This window comes from Rhinoraja longicauda, chromosome 36, assembly GCF_053455715.1.
Source record: "Rhinoraja longicauda isolate Sanriku21f chromosome 36, sRhiLon1.1, whole genome shotgun sequence".
NCBI lineage: Eukaryota > Metazoa > Chordata > Chondrichthyes > Rajiformes > Arhynchobatidae > Rhinoraja > Rhinoraja longicauda.
In genome coordinates, this window is record NC_135988.1 from 8,166,422 (window position 1) to 8,183,863 (window position 17,442).

General features: G+C 47.9%; 1 protein-coding gene across 1 annotated transcript in view; it reads right to left on the reverse strand.

Moving 5' to 3' along the window:
* LOC144610289 (zinc metalloproteinase-disintegrin-like MTP8) overlaps nucleotides 1-11,933 on the reverse strand; it is a 64,703-nt gene extending 52,770 nt beyond the window's left edge. The window contains exons 1-3 of the mRNA XM_078428879.1: nucleotides 11,829-11,933; nucleotides 3,586-3,674; nucleotides 1,087-1,163 (exon numbers count right to left, since the gene is read on the reverse strand). Of these exons, the coding sequence (XP_078285005.1) occupies nucleotides 1,087-1,163; nucleotides 3,586-3,674; nucleotides 11,829-11,889 (227 nt within the window). The 5' untranslated portion in view covers nucleotides 11,890-11,933. The remainder of the gene's footprint in view (nucleotides 1-1,086; nucleotides 1,164-3,585; nucleotides 3,675-11,828) is intronic.
* Nucleotides 11,934-17,442: the final 5,509 nt, after the last annotated feature.

Here is a 17,442-nt window from a genome sequence, read left to right on the forward strand (position 1 = left end):
TGGAATTCTTTGCCACGGAAGGCTGTGGAGGCCAAGTCAGTGGATATATTTAAGGCAGATAGATAGATTCTTGATTAGTAAGGGTGTCGGAGGTTATGGGGCGAAGGCAGGAGAATGAGGTTTGGAGGGAGAGATAGATCAGCCATGACTGAATGGCGGAGTAGACATGATAGGCCGAATGGCCTAATTCTATTCACATCACATGATCTTATGATCTTATGATCTTATGACCTGCCCCAGGCCTCCACCTGGGGAATGACCTGGTGACTGAAGGCTTGACCATGGGCAATAGTCTGGTGAGTGATGGGGTTGGCTGGACAAGGGGAAGCTGGCAGGCCTAGTGATTTTGTAGTAACTTGGATCATTACTGTTCTGTCCTCCCCAGTTGACCTCTTCTCCTGAGACTCTCTCCCTTGCCCTGTTCACTCCATTGAGGGGGAAGAGGACTCTCAGCGTCTGCTTGTCAAAGTCTCCAGGTATTTTGGTGTTGGCTTTCTGGGGTGGGCAGAAGGAGGATGGTCTGCAGTTCCTCGTGAAGTCGGAGTGAGAAGGAGGTAGAAACAAGGAACTGCAGATGCAGGTTTACACAAAAAGACACAAAGTGCAGGAGTAACTCAGCTGGTCAGGCAGCATCTCTGGAAAACACAGATGGGTGACATTTTGGGTTGAGACCCCTCTTCAGACTCTTAGCTTGAGGAAGGGACTCGACCCGAATGTCACCTACCCTTGTTCTCCAGACATGTTACCTGACCCTTTGAGTTACTCCAGCACTTTATGTCCTTTTATGAGAAGGATGAACATTGCATTGATTAGCATGAAGAGTAGGGCCCTCTTGACCCTCTGGTTTTACCCTTTGACCTGCAACCCTTCCCTGAAGCTGCCTACACTTTGGAGGCCTAATCACCCATGTGGATGTTGGTCCCTCTCTGATAGACGTCCCTGATTTCTCAGGAATCTTTGAGATACTTGGTTCGAAGCACAGGGCGCACTGTCAGGAGAAACCCAACCCCAGGGAAACATGGTAGAAGACACCAACCCTCTCAGGGTTTTCATGCCAATAGACAGGAACAACTCAAGGCCACTTACTCATTCTTCTCGAGATGTATGACCAGCTCCTTGCCTTCTACAGGTACTTCATACTGGACAACCGATGGATAAACACCCTGCAACAGAAAAGGTCTCAGATAAAGCAAACTGGAAAATGAATTTTGAATCCTTTAAATATATATAATGACTCAATCGGCATGTCTCATCTCACTCAAAGTCAGACTATCAGCTATCGGTTTTCTGCCTGATTTTTCTAGTTATTAACCAAAACCACACTATATTCCTGTCCCATTAGAGACCTCCTTCATTATTACTTCTCTCTTTAAAAAAATCTCTCTCATGCAGATGATACAAAGCTAGGTGGTAGTGTGAACTGTGAGGAAGATGCTATGAGGTTGCAGGGTGATTTGGACAGGTTGTGTGAGTGGGCGGATGCATGGCAGATGCAGTTTAATGTGGATAAGTGTGAGGTTATCCACTTTGGTGGTAAGAATAGGAAGGCAGAGTATTATCTGAATGGTGTCAAGTTAGGAACAGGGGACGTACAACGAGATCTGGGTGTCCTAGTGCATCAGTCACTGAAAGGAAGCATGCAGGTACAGCAGGCAGTGAAGAAAGCCAATGGAATGTTGGCCTTCATAACAAGAGGAGTTAAGTATAGGAGCAAAGAGGTCCTTCTGCAGTTGTACAGGGCCCTAGTGAGACCACACCTGGAGTACTGTGTGCAGTTTTGGTCTCCAAATTTGAGGAAGGATATTCTTGCTATTGAGGGCGTGCAGCGTAGGTTTACTAGGTTAATGGCGGAGTCAGGGGGTATGGGGAGAAGGCAGGAACGGGGTACTGATTGAGAATGATCAGCCATGATCACATTGAATGGCGATGCTGGCTCAAAGGGCCGAATGGCCTCCTCCTGCACCTATTGTCTATTGTCTATTATTGTCTCGCTATCTGCTGATTTGCTATCCGCAGATCTACAAAGTTAGTCGCAGATCCAATCTCAATTTGTTTCCTAACAAATACATCTATGCCCACATGCACACTGAGGAAACAATCATTGTCTCCTGGTTCCCCACTCTGTGCTGTTCTAATACAGACGCTTTCCTGTTTACAAAGTTACACCTTATGATTTCATTACCAATGACTGCTTGTAAGTTTTGATAGAAGTAGTTACATTAAGGGCAATATGGTGGTGCAGCGGTAGAGTTACTGTCTTACAATGTCAGAGTTGCGGATTTGATCCTGACTATGGGTGCTGTCTGTATGGAGTTTGTACGTTCTCCCTGTGACCTGCGTGGGTTTTCTCCGGGTGCTCTGGTTTTCTCCCACGCCCAAAGACGTATAGGTTTGTAGGTTTAAATTGTAAAATTGTCCCCTGGGTGTGTGGGATAGTATTAGTGTGCGGGAATCGTTGGCCGAAGGGCCTGATTCCGCGCTGTATCTCTAAACTAAATTAACTAGGTTTATTTGCTAATGCCATTTTTTTTCAGGCATTTCAATGTTTCAGTCTGAAGAAGGGTCTCGACCAGAAATGTCACCCATTCCTTCTCTCCTGAGATGCTGCCTGACCCGCTGAGTTACTCCAGCATTTTGTGTCTACCATCAATTTGAACCAGCATCTGCTGTTATTTTCCTATACATCAATGTTTTAAAAAGTTTTTAATGCTTTTAATATAACACAGAGCATATTCATATTTATTTGAAGGATGTTTAGAGATATCGCATGGAAACAGGCTTTTCAGCCCACACTGAGACCACACTGACCATTTATCACCTGTTCACACTCGTTCTATGTTATCCCACTTTCACATCCACTCCCTACACACGAGGGACAATTTACAGAGACCAATTAGCCTACAAACCCGCGCATCTTTGGAATGAAACCGGAGCACCCGGAGGAAACCCACAAGATCTCAGTGAGAATGTATAAACTCCACACAGACAGCACCTGAGGTCAGGATCGAACCTGTATACCGGGCGCTGTGAGACAGCGGCTCTACCAGCTGTGCCACTGTGCTACCCTAGATGCACTGGGTACAAAGGAGAGGGCCTTAATAGTATCCACATTTATTGTTATCTGCGGAACGTTCTCATTCAGATTTCACGTTGATAATAAGGACTTGGTTAAGTATTGTTTTAGTTTAGTTTCGGTTGGAGATACAGTGCGGAAGCAGGCACTAGGGCCCACCGTGTCCGCACCGACCTGCGTTCCCCTCACACTGACACACACTGGGGACAATTTACATTTATACCAAGCCAGTTAACTTTCAAGCCTGTACGTCTTTCGAGTGTGGGAGGAAACCGAAGATCTCAGAAAAACCCACGCAGGTCACGGGGAGAACGTACAAACTCCGTACAGACAGCGCCCGTGGTCGGGATCGAACCCGGGTCTATGGTGCTGTGAGGCAGTAGTTCTACCGCCCATGCGCTGGCATGCCGCCCATTACTCTCTGCCCGTCATTGTTACCCTGGGACCCCTGTTCAAGCACCCCATGTGTGAAGGATCCGTGCATTGAGAAGTCACTGGGTTTTGCACCGTACCTCGGCCTCTCGTTTCTGCTTGGCGTGGAGTTTGCGTGGTTTCACCACCTGGTAATTCTGAACTCCGGGTAGCCTTGCGGTCGAGGTCACTGCAAACAAACAGCAGATATGGATTAGGCACCACCCTGGAACCAAAATGCCCGACGGTAGGGACAAGAATAGCTGTCGCGCCGGACCAGTCTGGAGACTAGAACTTCAATAATCCCTTGGCCAACTGAGTTTAGTTTAGAGATGCCGTGTGGAAACAGGCCCTTCGGCCCTCCGAGCCCATGCCAACCATCGATCACCTGTTCACACCAGTTCTATGCTATCTCAATTTCGGGGATACGAGGAGAAGGAGCACTGCATTAAATGCTCGGTGGCAACACGGTGGCATAGAGGTGGAGTTGCCACCTTACAGAGCCAGAGACCCGGCCCTGACTAGGGGGTGCTGTCTGTATGGAGTTCATACGTTCTCCCCGGGACCTGCGTGGGCTTTCTCTGGGATCTCCAGTTTCCACCCACATTCAAAAGACGTACAGGTTTGTAGGTTAATTGGTATAATTGTCCCTAGTGTGCGAAGGATAGCTAGTGTTAGTGTGCGGGGATCGCTGGTCGGTGCCGACTCACTGGGCCGTAGGGCCTGTTTCCGCGTTGTATCTCTAAACGAAATTAAACTAACCTAAGCTCATCTAAACTAAGCTACAGGAGCAGGTGGGAGGTGCGACCAAGGTAGGTCTGGGAGTCTATGGTCTGAGATACTAGCCCAACTCTTGAGGTAGAGATTAGGATATCAAGAAAGGAATGAATCAGAGGGGTGGTAGAGTGGTAGAGTTGCGGCCTTACAGCATTTACAGCGCCGGAGACCCAGGTATGGGTGCTGTCTGTACGGAGTTTGTACTTTCTCCCCGTTTGCAGGTTAATTGGCTTGGTATAAGTGTAAATTGTCCCTGGTGTGTGTAGGATAGTGTCAATGTGTGGGCATCACTGGTCTACGCAGGCTCGGTAGGCCGAAGGGCCTGTTTCCGGGCTGTATCACTAAACTAAACTAAACTAAATTAAACTAAACTAAACTGGGAGCAAAGATGATGAAACTGAATTCTGAGTGAGAGCAGGAAGGGGGCAACCAATAAAGTCCATATACAAATCAAGGGAGGCGTTGAGAAGGACTGGATCAAGTATTGATCTACCTAACCCAGATGGAAACAGGCAGAGCTTGGACCAACATGGGTTCCCAGAGTCACAGCCTTGACTTAGAGGAAGTGAGAGGTGTTAACGAAGAAGTTGTTCAATGTGAGGTTATTTTCAGCAGGTGAAGGAAGTTGGTAGTGGGTGAGTAATTTGGTTTCTGCGCAAGGGAGAAGTGCAGAGTTCTGAAATTAAATTTTAAAAAACCCAAATAATCGGAAAACAAATGATGCAAAGTCGTTGATGTGAATTTTCCTTTTAATGTTTCTGTCTGTGCAGATGCTGCCACACCTGCCGATTATTCCCAGCATTCTCTGATAGAGCTGTGCAGCACGGAAACAGGCACTTCAGACCATCACATCTGCGCCAACTACTATCTATATTAGTTAATTAATTAATTAATTAACACTCATCCATATTAGTTCCATATGTTGAAAGGCTGGAGCGACTAGGCTTGTATACACTGGAATTTAGAAGGATGAGAGGAGATCTTATCGAAACGCATAAGATTATTAAGGGGTTGGACACGTTAGAGGCAGGAAACATGTTCCCAATGTTGGGGGAGTCCAGAACCAGGGGCCACAGTTTAAGAATAAGGGGTAGGCCATTTAGAACTGAGATGAGGAAAAACGTTTTCAGTCAGACAGTTGTGAATCTGTGGAATTCTCTGCCTCAGAAGGCAGTGGGGGCCAATTCTCTGAATGCATTCAAGAGAGAGCTGGATAGAGCTCTTAAGGATAGCGGAGTCAGGGGGTATGGGGAGAAGGCAGGAACGGGGTACTGATTGAGAATGATCAGCCATGATCACATTGAATGGCGGTGCTGGCTCGAAGGGCCGAATGGCCTCCTCCTGCACCTATTGTCTATTGTCTATCTTCCAGCACTTGGTCCATGGCTTTCAATGCCTGGGTGATACAGGTGTTTCCTTAGGTACTTGAATGCAGTCAGTGACCGCTTCCACCACCCTCCCAGGCCATGTATTGTAAGTACTCGCCACTCTCTGGGTGAACAGGTCACCCGCTAATCTATAGACTAAAACTCTCCTTTGATATCTTGTTTGTGACTGAACTTTAGCCAAAACGGTACACGATAGCGCGACAATTTTAGGCCCACCTTACTCAGCGTCATCACCTTATTGATAATGCAAGTAGTTTTATTGAAATCGGTCTTATATATTTTAAGTTATTCACATTTTAAAGTTTAAATCTGGCTCCCAGGGAGGGAGGGGGGGGAGGATGGAGGGAGGGGGGAGGAGGGAGGGGAGGATAAGCTGGGTTGAGGGGGATGGAGTGGGGAGGAGGGGAGGCGGAAGGGGGGGTGGGAGGGGGTGGGGGGTTGGGGGATAAGGGGGGTTGAGGGGGATGGAGTGGGGAGGAGGGGAGGCGGAAGGGGGGGTGGGAGGGGGTGGGGGGTTGGGGGATAAGGGGGGTTGAGGGGGATGGAGTGGGGGGGAGGGCAAGGGGGATGGAGGGAGGGGAGGGGGTGGAGGGAGGGAGGGAGGTGAGAGAGGAGGGAGGGGGGAGCGGGGGGGAGGGGGAGGGAGAGTGGGGGGGGGGGGGGAAGGGTGCTGCACCAATGCAGGAGAGGTTTGGGCCCAACGGGTCCACTTGGTCTAGTCCTCTCTAAAATCTCCTCTCCCTTACCCGAAATCTTCGTCCTCGAATATGGTCCCACTGGTTCGAGCACAGCATTGGAGCAGGCTTTTCGGCCCATTGGAAAGGAGATGGGGAGGATTCTCATAATCCAGCAAACACATACATCTGGAGCCACAAACCCAGCCTTCCGGGGTGGAAGTGCACCAGCCACATCACAGATGCACAGAACCCACAGCCCTAAGGCAAGCCCTACCAATGCTTCATTCTGTTATCAGATGGTCAGAGCACAGTTGTGGTTTTATTGCTAAACGAGTGTTCCAGACAACTACTACGACACTGAAGCAATCAATCCACATCCCTAAGCTTGTATTGTTTAAAAAAAAGCCAAAAAAAAGAGACTTTCAAAGTTGCCCAACTGTGTAAAAACTCTGATAACATCCAGCGCCTTTGCAACTTTGGTGAGGTTACACAGGAGTATAACAAGTGGATGTGGAGAGGATGTTTCCACCAGTGGCGGAGTCCAGGACCAGAATAAAAGGATGATGAGGAGGAATTTCTTTACTCAGAGGGTGGTGAATCCATGGAATTCATTGCCACAGACGGCTGTGGAGGCCAAGTCAATGGATATTTTTAAGGCGCAGATTGACAGATTCTTGGTTAGTACAGGTGTCAGGGGTTATGGGGAGAAGGCAGGAGAATGGGGTTGAGAGCGAAAGATAGATCGGACGTGATTGAATGGTGGAGTAGACTTGATGGGCCGAATGGCCTAATACTGCTCCTATCACTTAAGAACAATGTCTGTGCCAAACATGATGCCAATTTAAACTAACGTCTGCCTACAGATATGGGGGTACGTTTCCTGCAGTCTACCCCTATCTATGTCCCTCATCATTTCATATACCTCATTCAAGTCCCCTCTCTGCTCCAGGGAAAACAATAACATTTCAGATTCAGAAAAAAACTTTTCTTCACTGCCGCACAGTGGCGCAGCAGTAGAGTTGCTGCCTTACAGCGCCAGAGATCCGGGTTCGATCCTGACTACGGGTGCCATCTGTGCGGAGTTTGCATGTTCTCCCTGTGACTGTGTGGGTTTCCTCTGGTCTCCTCCCACATTTCAAAGGTGTGCGGGTTTGCAGGTTCATTGTCTTCCGTAAATTGCCCCTCGTGTGTAAGGTGGAACTAATTGGTGGCCAGCACAGGCTCGATGGGCCGATGGGCCTGTTTCTACACTATCTCTAAGGTAAACTAAGCTTACAATCGGGGTCTGTCATACAACAGCAGGTTGCATGGCTATTGGCACAAGTCCCTGGTATGTTCTGGACACGAAGGTCATCCACGAATCTTTTAATTATACCACGCCTTGTTCAACAATATCGGCTGCTGGGGTTTATAGGCTCAGTTATACCGCTTTGCAAAACTGACGCACTACAGGATGGTGCAGAAAATTGCAAAATGATGCTTGCAGTTAGATAGTAAATGAAATTTGTTTTAAAAACTCAAGAGGTCGAAAATTAACTCAGACAGAAAATTGGTGGAAACCCTCAGTGGGTCAGGTGGCATCTGTGGAGAGAGAAACAGGAGTACCGATTTGGGTCCAAGCCCCTTCTCCAGGTGCTCCGGTTTCCTCCCACACTCCAAAGACATGCGGGTTTGTAAATTAATTGGCTTCTGGAAATCGTGTACAGGGTAAGGGCGGCACGGTGGCGCAGGGGTAGAGTTGCTGCCTTACAGCGAATGCAGCGCCGGAGACTCAGGTTCGATCCTGACTACGGGCGCCGTCTGTACGGAGTTTGTACATTCTCCCCGTGACATGCGTGGGTTTTCTCCGAGATCTTCGGTTTCCTCCCACACTCCAAAGACGTACAGGTATGTAGGTTAATTGACTGGGTAAATGTGTAAAATTGTCCCTAGTGTGTTTAGGATGGTGTTAATGTGCGGGGATCGCTGGGCGGCGCGGACTCGATGGGTCGAAGGGCCTGTTTCCGCGATGTATCTCTAAATCTAAAAAAAATAAATCTAATCAATTGTGTACTGGGTATTTGGTGGTTGGCACAGACTTGGCGGGCCGAAGGGCCTGGTTCCGTGCTGTATCTCTAAAGTCTAAAGTCTTTCGCAGATGCTGCCTGACCCACGGAGTACTTCAGGCATTTTCCACTTTCACTGCAGTTGAACACACTCATTAAGGTGAAATGCTGAGCAAGACGGTATACACAAGGAATGGAAGGATATACATTATGTGCAGGCAGATAAGAGTTTGTCTTGACATCATGTTTGGCACAAACATTGTGGACTGAAAGGCCTGTCTGTCTGTTGTACTGTTCTATGTTTAATGTTTTAATGTTTAACGCCCTGTATTCCTCTTTAGAATTTGGACTTTAGTTTAGAGATAGAGCGTGGAAACGGGGCCTTCGACCAGCGATCACCCTGTACATGAGTACTATACTACACACACTAGGGATAATGTGCAAATTTACCGAAGCCAATTAACCCACCAACCTGTATGTCTTTGGAGTGTGGGAGGAAACCGGAGCACCCGGACTAAAACCCATGTGGTCACGGGGAGAAGGTACAAGCTCTGTGCGGACAGCACCCGTGGTCAGGATCGAATCAGGGCCTCTGGCGCTGTAAGGCAGCAACTCTACCGCTGCACCAGCGTGAAACAATGTTCTAAACCGAAACTCAAAAAGACAAGAAATGTCCAGACAGAGCAAGAAATATCTTAAAGGATGTTCTCACATCTCTGGACAAGCACTTAAGTGACGAAGGCAGAGAAGAGTACAGGCCAAGTGCTGATTAATGGTACAATACATGAGTGCTTAATGGTTAGCATGGACCATGTGGGCTGAAAGGCCTGTTTCTCTGCTGGATGAATCTATGACTCGAACTTCTTGAAAAATTGCAACTGTTTTCTGGGCCTTAGCCCAAGACTGTTACAAATAGGGAAGGAAATGGGTTCAGGAAACTGGTCTCCTTGTTTAGTCTCAGCAAATCTGAGAACATTGCCATCAATTATATTGCCCACTTATTTCTATGTAACCAATTCTCTCTCACGTACCGATAAACAGCTCGCCCCTCCAATTTTCCTATTGCCCACCGAGACTTGGGGCCATTTACATGAACCAGTTTAGCTAACTACCAGAAGATAGGCACAAGAAGCTGGAGCAACTCAGCAGGTCAGACAGCATTCCTGGAGAAAAGGAATGGGTGGCGTTTCGGATCAGGGCCCTTCAATAGACAATAGACAATAGGTGCAGGAGTAGGCCATTCAGCCCTTCGAGCCAGCACCGCCATTCAATGCGATCATGGCTGATCACTCTCAATCAGTACCCCGTTCCTGCCTTCTCCCCATACCCCCTCACTCCGCTATCCTTAAGAGCTCTATCCAGCTCTCTCTTGAAAGCATCCAACGAACTGGCCTCCACTGCCTTCTGAGGCAGAGAATTCCACACCTTCACCACTCTCTGACTGAAAAAGTTCTTCCTCATCTCCGTTCTAACCCGGATGTGTTTGAGATTGAAGTATTCATTCAAGAGGTGTGGGCCTTCGAAGGCTGAACCAACATTTAATTAGGGGTGGCACAGTAGCACAAGGGTGCCACTGCCGCCTCACAGCACCAGACACCCGGGTTCGATCCTGGCTAAGGTGCTCTCTGTGTAAAGTTTATATGTTCTCCCTGTGACTCCATGGGTTTCCACTGGGTGTTCCGGTTTCCTCCCACATTCCAAAGACACGCATGTTTATAAATTAATTGCCTCATGCAAATTGCCCCCAAGTGTGCAGGATGCAAAAGTGGAAAAGCATAGAAAGAAAAGTTCAGTGTGCGTGTATATACAGTATTTAAACACATGCACACACACGCACATGTGTGTGTATATATACACTAATGAGCCAAAACATTATGACCTGATGAGCCAAAACATTATGGCCACCTGCCTAATATGCTGAGGGCAGCAGGATGCGATGCACTGTGTATTGTGACACATTCCTCCCGTGACCACCATTAACATTTTCTGTGACTTGTGCCACAGTAGACCTTCTGTCGGTTCGGACTAGACGGGATAGCCTTCGTTGCCCTCGTGCATCAATGAGCCTTGGGTGCCCAACACCCAGTCTGTCGCCGGTTTGTGGTTTGTCCCTCCTCGGACCACTGTCGGTCGGTACTCACCACTGCTGACCGGGAGCACCCCACAAGCCTTGCTGTTTCAGAGATGCTCTGACCCAGTCGACTGGCCATAACAATTTGGCCCTTGTCAAAGTCGCTCAGGTCTTTACTCCTGCCCATTTCTCCTGCATCCAACATATCAACCTCAAGAACTGACTGTTCACCTGCTGCCTAAGATATCCCACCCCTTGACAGGTGCCATTGTAACAAGATAATCAATGTTATTCACTTCACCTGTCAGTGGTCATAATGTTTTGGCTCATCGGTATATATATATATATATAGATACACACATACATATACATACATACACACACTTTAAAACAATCACACAAACAAGAATAATGCAAAAAGACAAAAGCAATGCCCCCAAGTCCATGCAGTTCAGAACATATTCAGACTTTATTTAAACTAGTTACAGCTACAGTTAGAAGCTGCAGGTACTATCTACCTCATTGGTGACCCTCGGACTATCCATTCCCACACTGATCTTTCTGTCCTCTTCCCATTCACACAGATCTCTCTGTCCTCGGTCTCCTCCATTGTCAGAGTGAGGTTAAACACAAATTGGAGGAACAGCATCTCATATTTCGCTTGGGCAGCTTGCGGCCTAGTGGCATGATATCGATTTCGCTAACACTAAGTAACCCCGGCATTCTCTCTCTCTCTCTACCCCTCCCCCACCCAAGTTGCACCAGCTTCTCATTCCCACCCCATAAAACAGCTTACAATGGCCTGTTTCCTTTATCGCCATTATGTTTTTGCATATCTTTCATTCGTTGTTCTTTATCTCTCGACATCATCTCCTATATCTCGCGTTTCCCTTTTCCCTGACGGGACAAATGTCCTCTTTCTATATAGTTAGGAATAAAGGTATTTGAAGGGCGGCACGGTGGTGCAGCAGTAGAGTTGCTGCCTCATAGCACCAGAGACCTGGGTTTGATCCTGACTACAGGTGCTGTCTGTACGGAGTTTGTACGTTCTCCCCGTGACCGCGTGGGTTTTCTCCGGGCGCTCCAGTTTCCTCCCACACTCCAAAGACGTGCAGGTTTGTAGGCTAATTGGCGAGGTGAAATTGTAAACTGTCCCCGGGGTGTGTAGGGTAATGCCAGTGTGCTGGAATCGTTATTCGGCGCGGACTCGGTGGGTCGCAGGGCCTGTTTCCATGCTGTATCTCTGAACTAAACTAAACTAAACTAGGAAGTAGGAAGAAAGGAGGATAAATTCATGGCTCACAGTAAATATTCTCAAAGAACTGATTGCACATAATTCTGGTTGAGTAAAGGTACATGGTTTAGCAATGGAGAGCACAGACTTACCAGGCTCTGGCAGGATGGAGCAGAAGAGAAGAGAACACAGGAGAGATCGGGCATCAACCATGTTTGCTGACACTTCACCTGTGCTGGCGGCTGCTGCCTGATCAACCAGAATGTTCGCAATTCAGACTTACTTCCTCATTCAGTGTCTTTGTAACAACTTGCACGAGGAAGAATTTCATCAGAGGATGGTGGTGATTGAGCCAATGAGCAGAATTCTCTCTCACAGACGCCTCACATGGAAACCTTACTTTCTGAGCAACACTGAAAGGAGTAAAGTCACAAAAACTGAACGAGCGCAAGCCTTTATAAACAATGATTTATTCACAAAATGCTGGAGTAACTCAGCAGGTCAGGCAGCATCTCGGGAGAGAAGGAATGGGTGACATTTCGGGTCGAGACCCTAAACAATGTCCTGGCTTAAGGCAGTAGATTGAAGCTCTTCATTTAGAAAACTTCCTTTTTAACTTCCACTAATGTCCCTCATCCTCTGGTCCCCACAACATACTGTGGATGGCCGAGTGGCAACAAAGACTCACCACTCCCCTCGACCTGAAGAAGTCTGAAGAAGGGTCTCGACCCGAAACGTCACGCATTCCTCCTCTCCTGAGATGCTGCCTGACCTGCTGAGTTACTCCAGCATTTTGTGAAATAAATACCTTCGATTTGTACCAGCATCTGCATTCTTACACCCCCCTCAAACTGATCGCGTTCAGCACTTGCTATCTCTGGTGAGGTTCTGATCTGGTCTGGCCTGGCCAGAAACAATGGGGATGTAACTATGTCTTCTGCTGGTATCTAAATAAATCACAGACGTGACCAAGCGCAGGCCCGACGATCGTTTCGCTGAGCACCTCCCCTCAGTCCGCCTAAACCTACATGATCTCATGGTTGCAAAACACTTTAACTCCCCTTCCCATTCCCACACGGACCTTGTGTGTAGGAAGGAACTGCAGATGCTGGTTGAAACTGTAGACACAAAATGCTGGAGTAACTCAGCGGGTCGGGCAGCATCTCTGGACAGAAGGAACGGGTGACGTTTCGGGTCGAGACAATATCTCAGCATCTGGTGGCTGGTGCCATACAACTGAATATGATCAAGTCAGTGGATATATTTAAGGCAGAGATGGACAAATTCTTGATTAGAACGGGTGTCAAGGGTTACGGGGAGAAGGCAGGAAAATGGGATAAGGAGGCAGAAATCAGCCATGATTGAATGGCGGAGTGGACTGGACGGGCAAAAATTAGATTGCAGATGGGTCTGGGAACATTAATATAATATTCCCACCATGACTCTCCTGACTTTGCTGGCACATTACTTGTATATCAGAGTGTTAAACCCACTGAGCCAGGTTGACAGGAGCATGGATGTTGCAAGGCATGTTTCATCCTCTCCCATCTCCAGAGTTGTGAATTAATATAAGAAAATAACTGCAGATGCTGTTACAAATCAAAGGCATTTATTCACAAAATGCTGGAGTAACTCAGTAGGTCAGGCAGCATTCCAGCATTTTGTGAATAAATACCTTCCAGAGTTGTGAATCTGTGGAATTCACTGCCTCGGAAGGCAGTGGAGGCCAATTCTCTGAATGCATTCAAGAGAGAGCTAGATAGAGCTCTTAAGGATAGCGGAGTCAGAGGGTATGGGGAGAAGGCAGGAACGGGGTACTGATTGAGAACGATCAGCCATGATCACATTGAATGGCGGTGCTGGCTCGAAGGGCCAAATGGCCTCCTCCTGCACCTATTGTTTATTGTCTATTGTCTATTGGGCAAACACACACGTCTGCCAGACTTTCCCCTCATCCTATTCCACAAATTCAAAAGTAAACTCGATCGGGTTGAACGTGAGGTTTACTGAATCCTGCTTCAGGGCAACCTTACACATTCCACTGGCAAAGCACGCAAGCCTGCCGCGTATGGATAGTCTCTCCTCTGGTCTCTAATCTTAAGCAGATCAGTCGGTGCAAATCCCGCCAGAACCCATCTCCACTCACTGCATGAGGGCAGCGAGTTAATCGAAGGAAGGATTCCAGAGAGAACAGGCTCACACAGGTGGAACAACAAATAACAGTGGCCCCCTCAATGCCTTCCTTATCTGATCTCCTCTGTCATATCATGTCTGCTTAACCTGCTCCATTCTTCGGAAGCAATGCGTCAGACAAAGGCCATTCAGCCCTACAGGCCTGGTGCTAGCTTCCTGCCTGTCTTAATTTACCTCATTCAAATATTCATGCATTTCCTTGTTTGTACACCATGAGAGATTCTCCTTCTAGAACTTTCTCCAATCAATATTCCCAGTCCTGACAGCCTTCTGCCTTAAACCCCTGTCCCACTTAGGCGATATTTTAGGCGACTACAGGTGACTAGGCTGTCTCCACACGGATGTAGCCTGTACGGTCGTGAGTCGGCTCCAAAGAGTCGTAGCGTTTTTCTGGTCGCCGCTGGATTTTGAAATGTTTAAACATTTACTGCGACTGTTGGTTTGATGCCAGTGATCGTAGCTTGACGTCTCCTGACGGGGGCGCTGTCGTAGGTTGTCGCCGGTGCTGACTTTGGTGAATTCCATTGGCGACTACCTACGTCAACCGGCGACAGGTACCGGCGTCAAAACCGGAGGCCAAACTGACGTGAATTGACTTTATAGACTTTAGAGATGCAGTGCGGAAACAGGTCCTTCGGCCCATCGAGTCCGAGTCGACCAGCGATCACCCTGTCCACCAACTCTATCCAACACACAAGGGACAATTTACAATTTACAGAAGTCAATTAACCTACAAACCTGTATGTTTATCTTTAAACTTTTTAGACTTTAGAGATACAGCTGGAAACAGGCCCTTCGCCAACTGGAATTTAGAAGGATGAGAGCGGATCTTATTGAAACGTATCAGATTATTAAGGGGTTGGACACGTTAGAGGCAGGAAACATGTTCCCAATGTTGGGGGAGTCCAGAACAAGGGGCCACAGTTTAAGAATAAGGGGTAGGCCATTTAGAACTGAGATGAGGAAAAACTTTTTCAGTCAGAGAGTTGTGAATCTGTGGAATTCTCTGCCTCAGAAGGCAGTGGAGGCCAATTCTCTGAATGCAATCAAGAGAGAGCTGGATAGAGCTCTTAAGGATAGCGGAGTCAGGGGGTATGGGGAGGAGGTAGGAACGGGGTACTGATTGAGAATGATCAGCCATGATCGCATTGAATGGCGGTGCTGGCTCGAATGGCCAAATGGCCTACTCCTGCACCTATTGTCTATTGTCTATTGTCTAACATGGTCGTAGCTTGTCGTAGCTTGTCGCGGGTAGACGTAGGTTGACTTTGGTTGTCGTAGGTTGTCGCCTGTTTGGCCGTAGGTTGTCGTAGGTGCGGTCGTAGGTGGGCGTCCTAAGCCACGACGATTGGGCCGCCGGTTGTCGGTAGCTTGCCGTAGCTTGACGTCGACTGGGTGGTAGGTTGTTGTAGCTTGTCGTAGACATTGTCGTAGGTGGGGTCCAGTCGCCCGTTTTTCGGCGAACTGCAATGACTATGACAGTCGCCGGCAGTTGCCTAAAAAAAGGCCTAAGTGGGACAGGCCCCTTAGTTTATCTTTAGACTTTTTAGACTTTAGAGATGCAGTGCGGAAACAGGTCCTTCGGCCCATCAAGTCCGACGATCACCCTGTCCACCAGCTCTATCCAACACACAAGGGACAATTTACAATTTACAGAAGTCAATTAACCTACAAACCTGTATGTTTATCTTTAAGCTTTTTAGACTTTAGAGATACAGCTGGAAACAGGCCCTTCGGCCCACCGAGTCCACATCGACCGGCGATCACCCAGTACACTAGCTCTATCCAACACACCAGGGACTATTTACAGAAGCCCATTGACCGACAAACCTGTACGATTTTGGAGTGTGGGAGGAAACCGGAGCACCCGGAGAAAACCCACGCGGTCACAGGGAAAATGTCCTAACTCTGTACAGACAGCACCCATTGTCAAGGTCGAACCCAAGCCTCTGGCGCTGTAAGGCAGCAACTCTAACGTTGTGCCACTGTGCAGCCCCCCTTATGATACATAAGGGGAAATCAAGAAACCAGAGGACAGAAGTTTAATGTGAGAAGGGAAAGATTTAATAGTAACCCGAGGGGCAATATTTTCACAGAACATGCAGCCAGAAGAAGTAATTGAGGCAGCTGTAACAATATTTAAAAGACACAAAAGGACACAAAGTGCTGAAGTAACTCAGCAGGTCAGGAAACGTTGCTGGAGAAAGCAGATAGGTGACATTTCGGGTCAAGGAACTTCTTCAGACCCTGAGTCAGAAGAACAGTCACGACCCGAAAGGTAACTTATTCATCTTCTCCAGAGATGCTGCCTGACCTGCTGAGTTACTTCAGCACTTTGTATCATTTTGTGTATTAACTAGCATCTGCAGTTCTTTGTTTCAACATATAAAAGACACAGGGGCAGATAAATGGGAAAAAAAGGTGTAGAAGGATAAAGGGAAAATTGACTAGCTTAGATGGGCATCTTGGTTGGCAATGATGAGTTGGACCAATGGGCCTGCTTCCATGTCGCATGGCTCCATGACTAGTCAATAGTCAATAGTCGTTTATTTGTTACATACACATAAATGTGTAGTGAAATGAAACATTACCCGCAGTTGAACAATAAGACCAATAAGATTAATCAATAAAAATGCAATAACACATACAATCATAAACTAACACCAAACAAAAAGAAACATCCATCACAGTGAGTCTCCTCCAGTCCCTCCTCACTGTGATGAAAGGCCAGAATGTCTTTTTCTCTTCCCTGCCGTCTTCTCCCGCGGTCAGGCTGTTGAACTTGCCACGTTGGGGCGGTCGGGGCTCCCGACATTGAAGCCCCCGCTGGGCGGTGAAAAATCCCGCGGCCTATTTCAGGCCGCGCCGGACGGTGAAAGGTCCGCGGCGGGCCGACCCAAGCGCCGCGATCCGGGGCGGGCGAACACGCTGCCTCTGCCGCTGCCGGAGCTCCCGATGTCGGCCCCCATCCAGGGGCCTGCGGGCTTCCGACGTCCACGCGGCCCGCGCCGGAGCCTCCGGAGACGAATCGCAGCCGTTCCCGCAGCATCCGCAGGCAGCCAGCGCCGCAGGTGGTGAGTCCGGGCCGTGGGCTCTGCGAACCAGAGCCCCAGGTGGTCCCAGGTGCATGGCCGGTGGTAGGCCGCAACGGGAACGGAGACACGACACAGAACAAAGGTCGCGTGTGAAATGCCTCTTCCCATAACTCTATGACTTCATGGCTTCTGAACATTGGAACCACAACATGCAAAGTATAAAAGTGGAATTGATATATCAATGATAGCAATTTACAGGATATGATTCAGACATTTTCAATTCTCACAGCAGTTATGAGAAAATCGGAAATCATGTCACAAATTGACAGTTGCTTAAATCCTGAATAAATAATGAATGATGAAGGCAGAAAATTTAGTTTAGTTTAGTTTAGTTTAGTGTAGTGTAGTTTAGTTTAGTTTAGTTTAGTGTAGTTTAGTTTAGTGTAGTTTAGTTTAGTGTAGTTTAGTTTAGAGATACAGCGTGGAAACAGGCCCTTCAGCCCACTGAGTCCGCATCGACCAGCGATCCCCGCACATT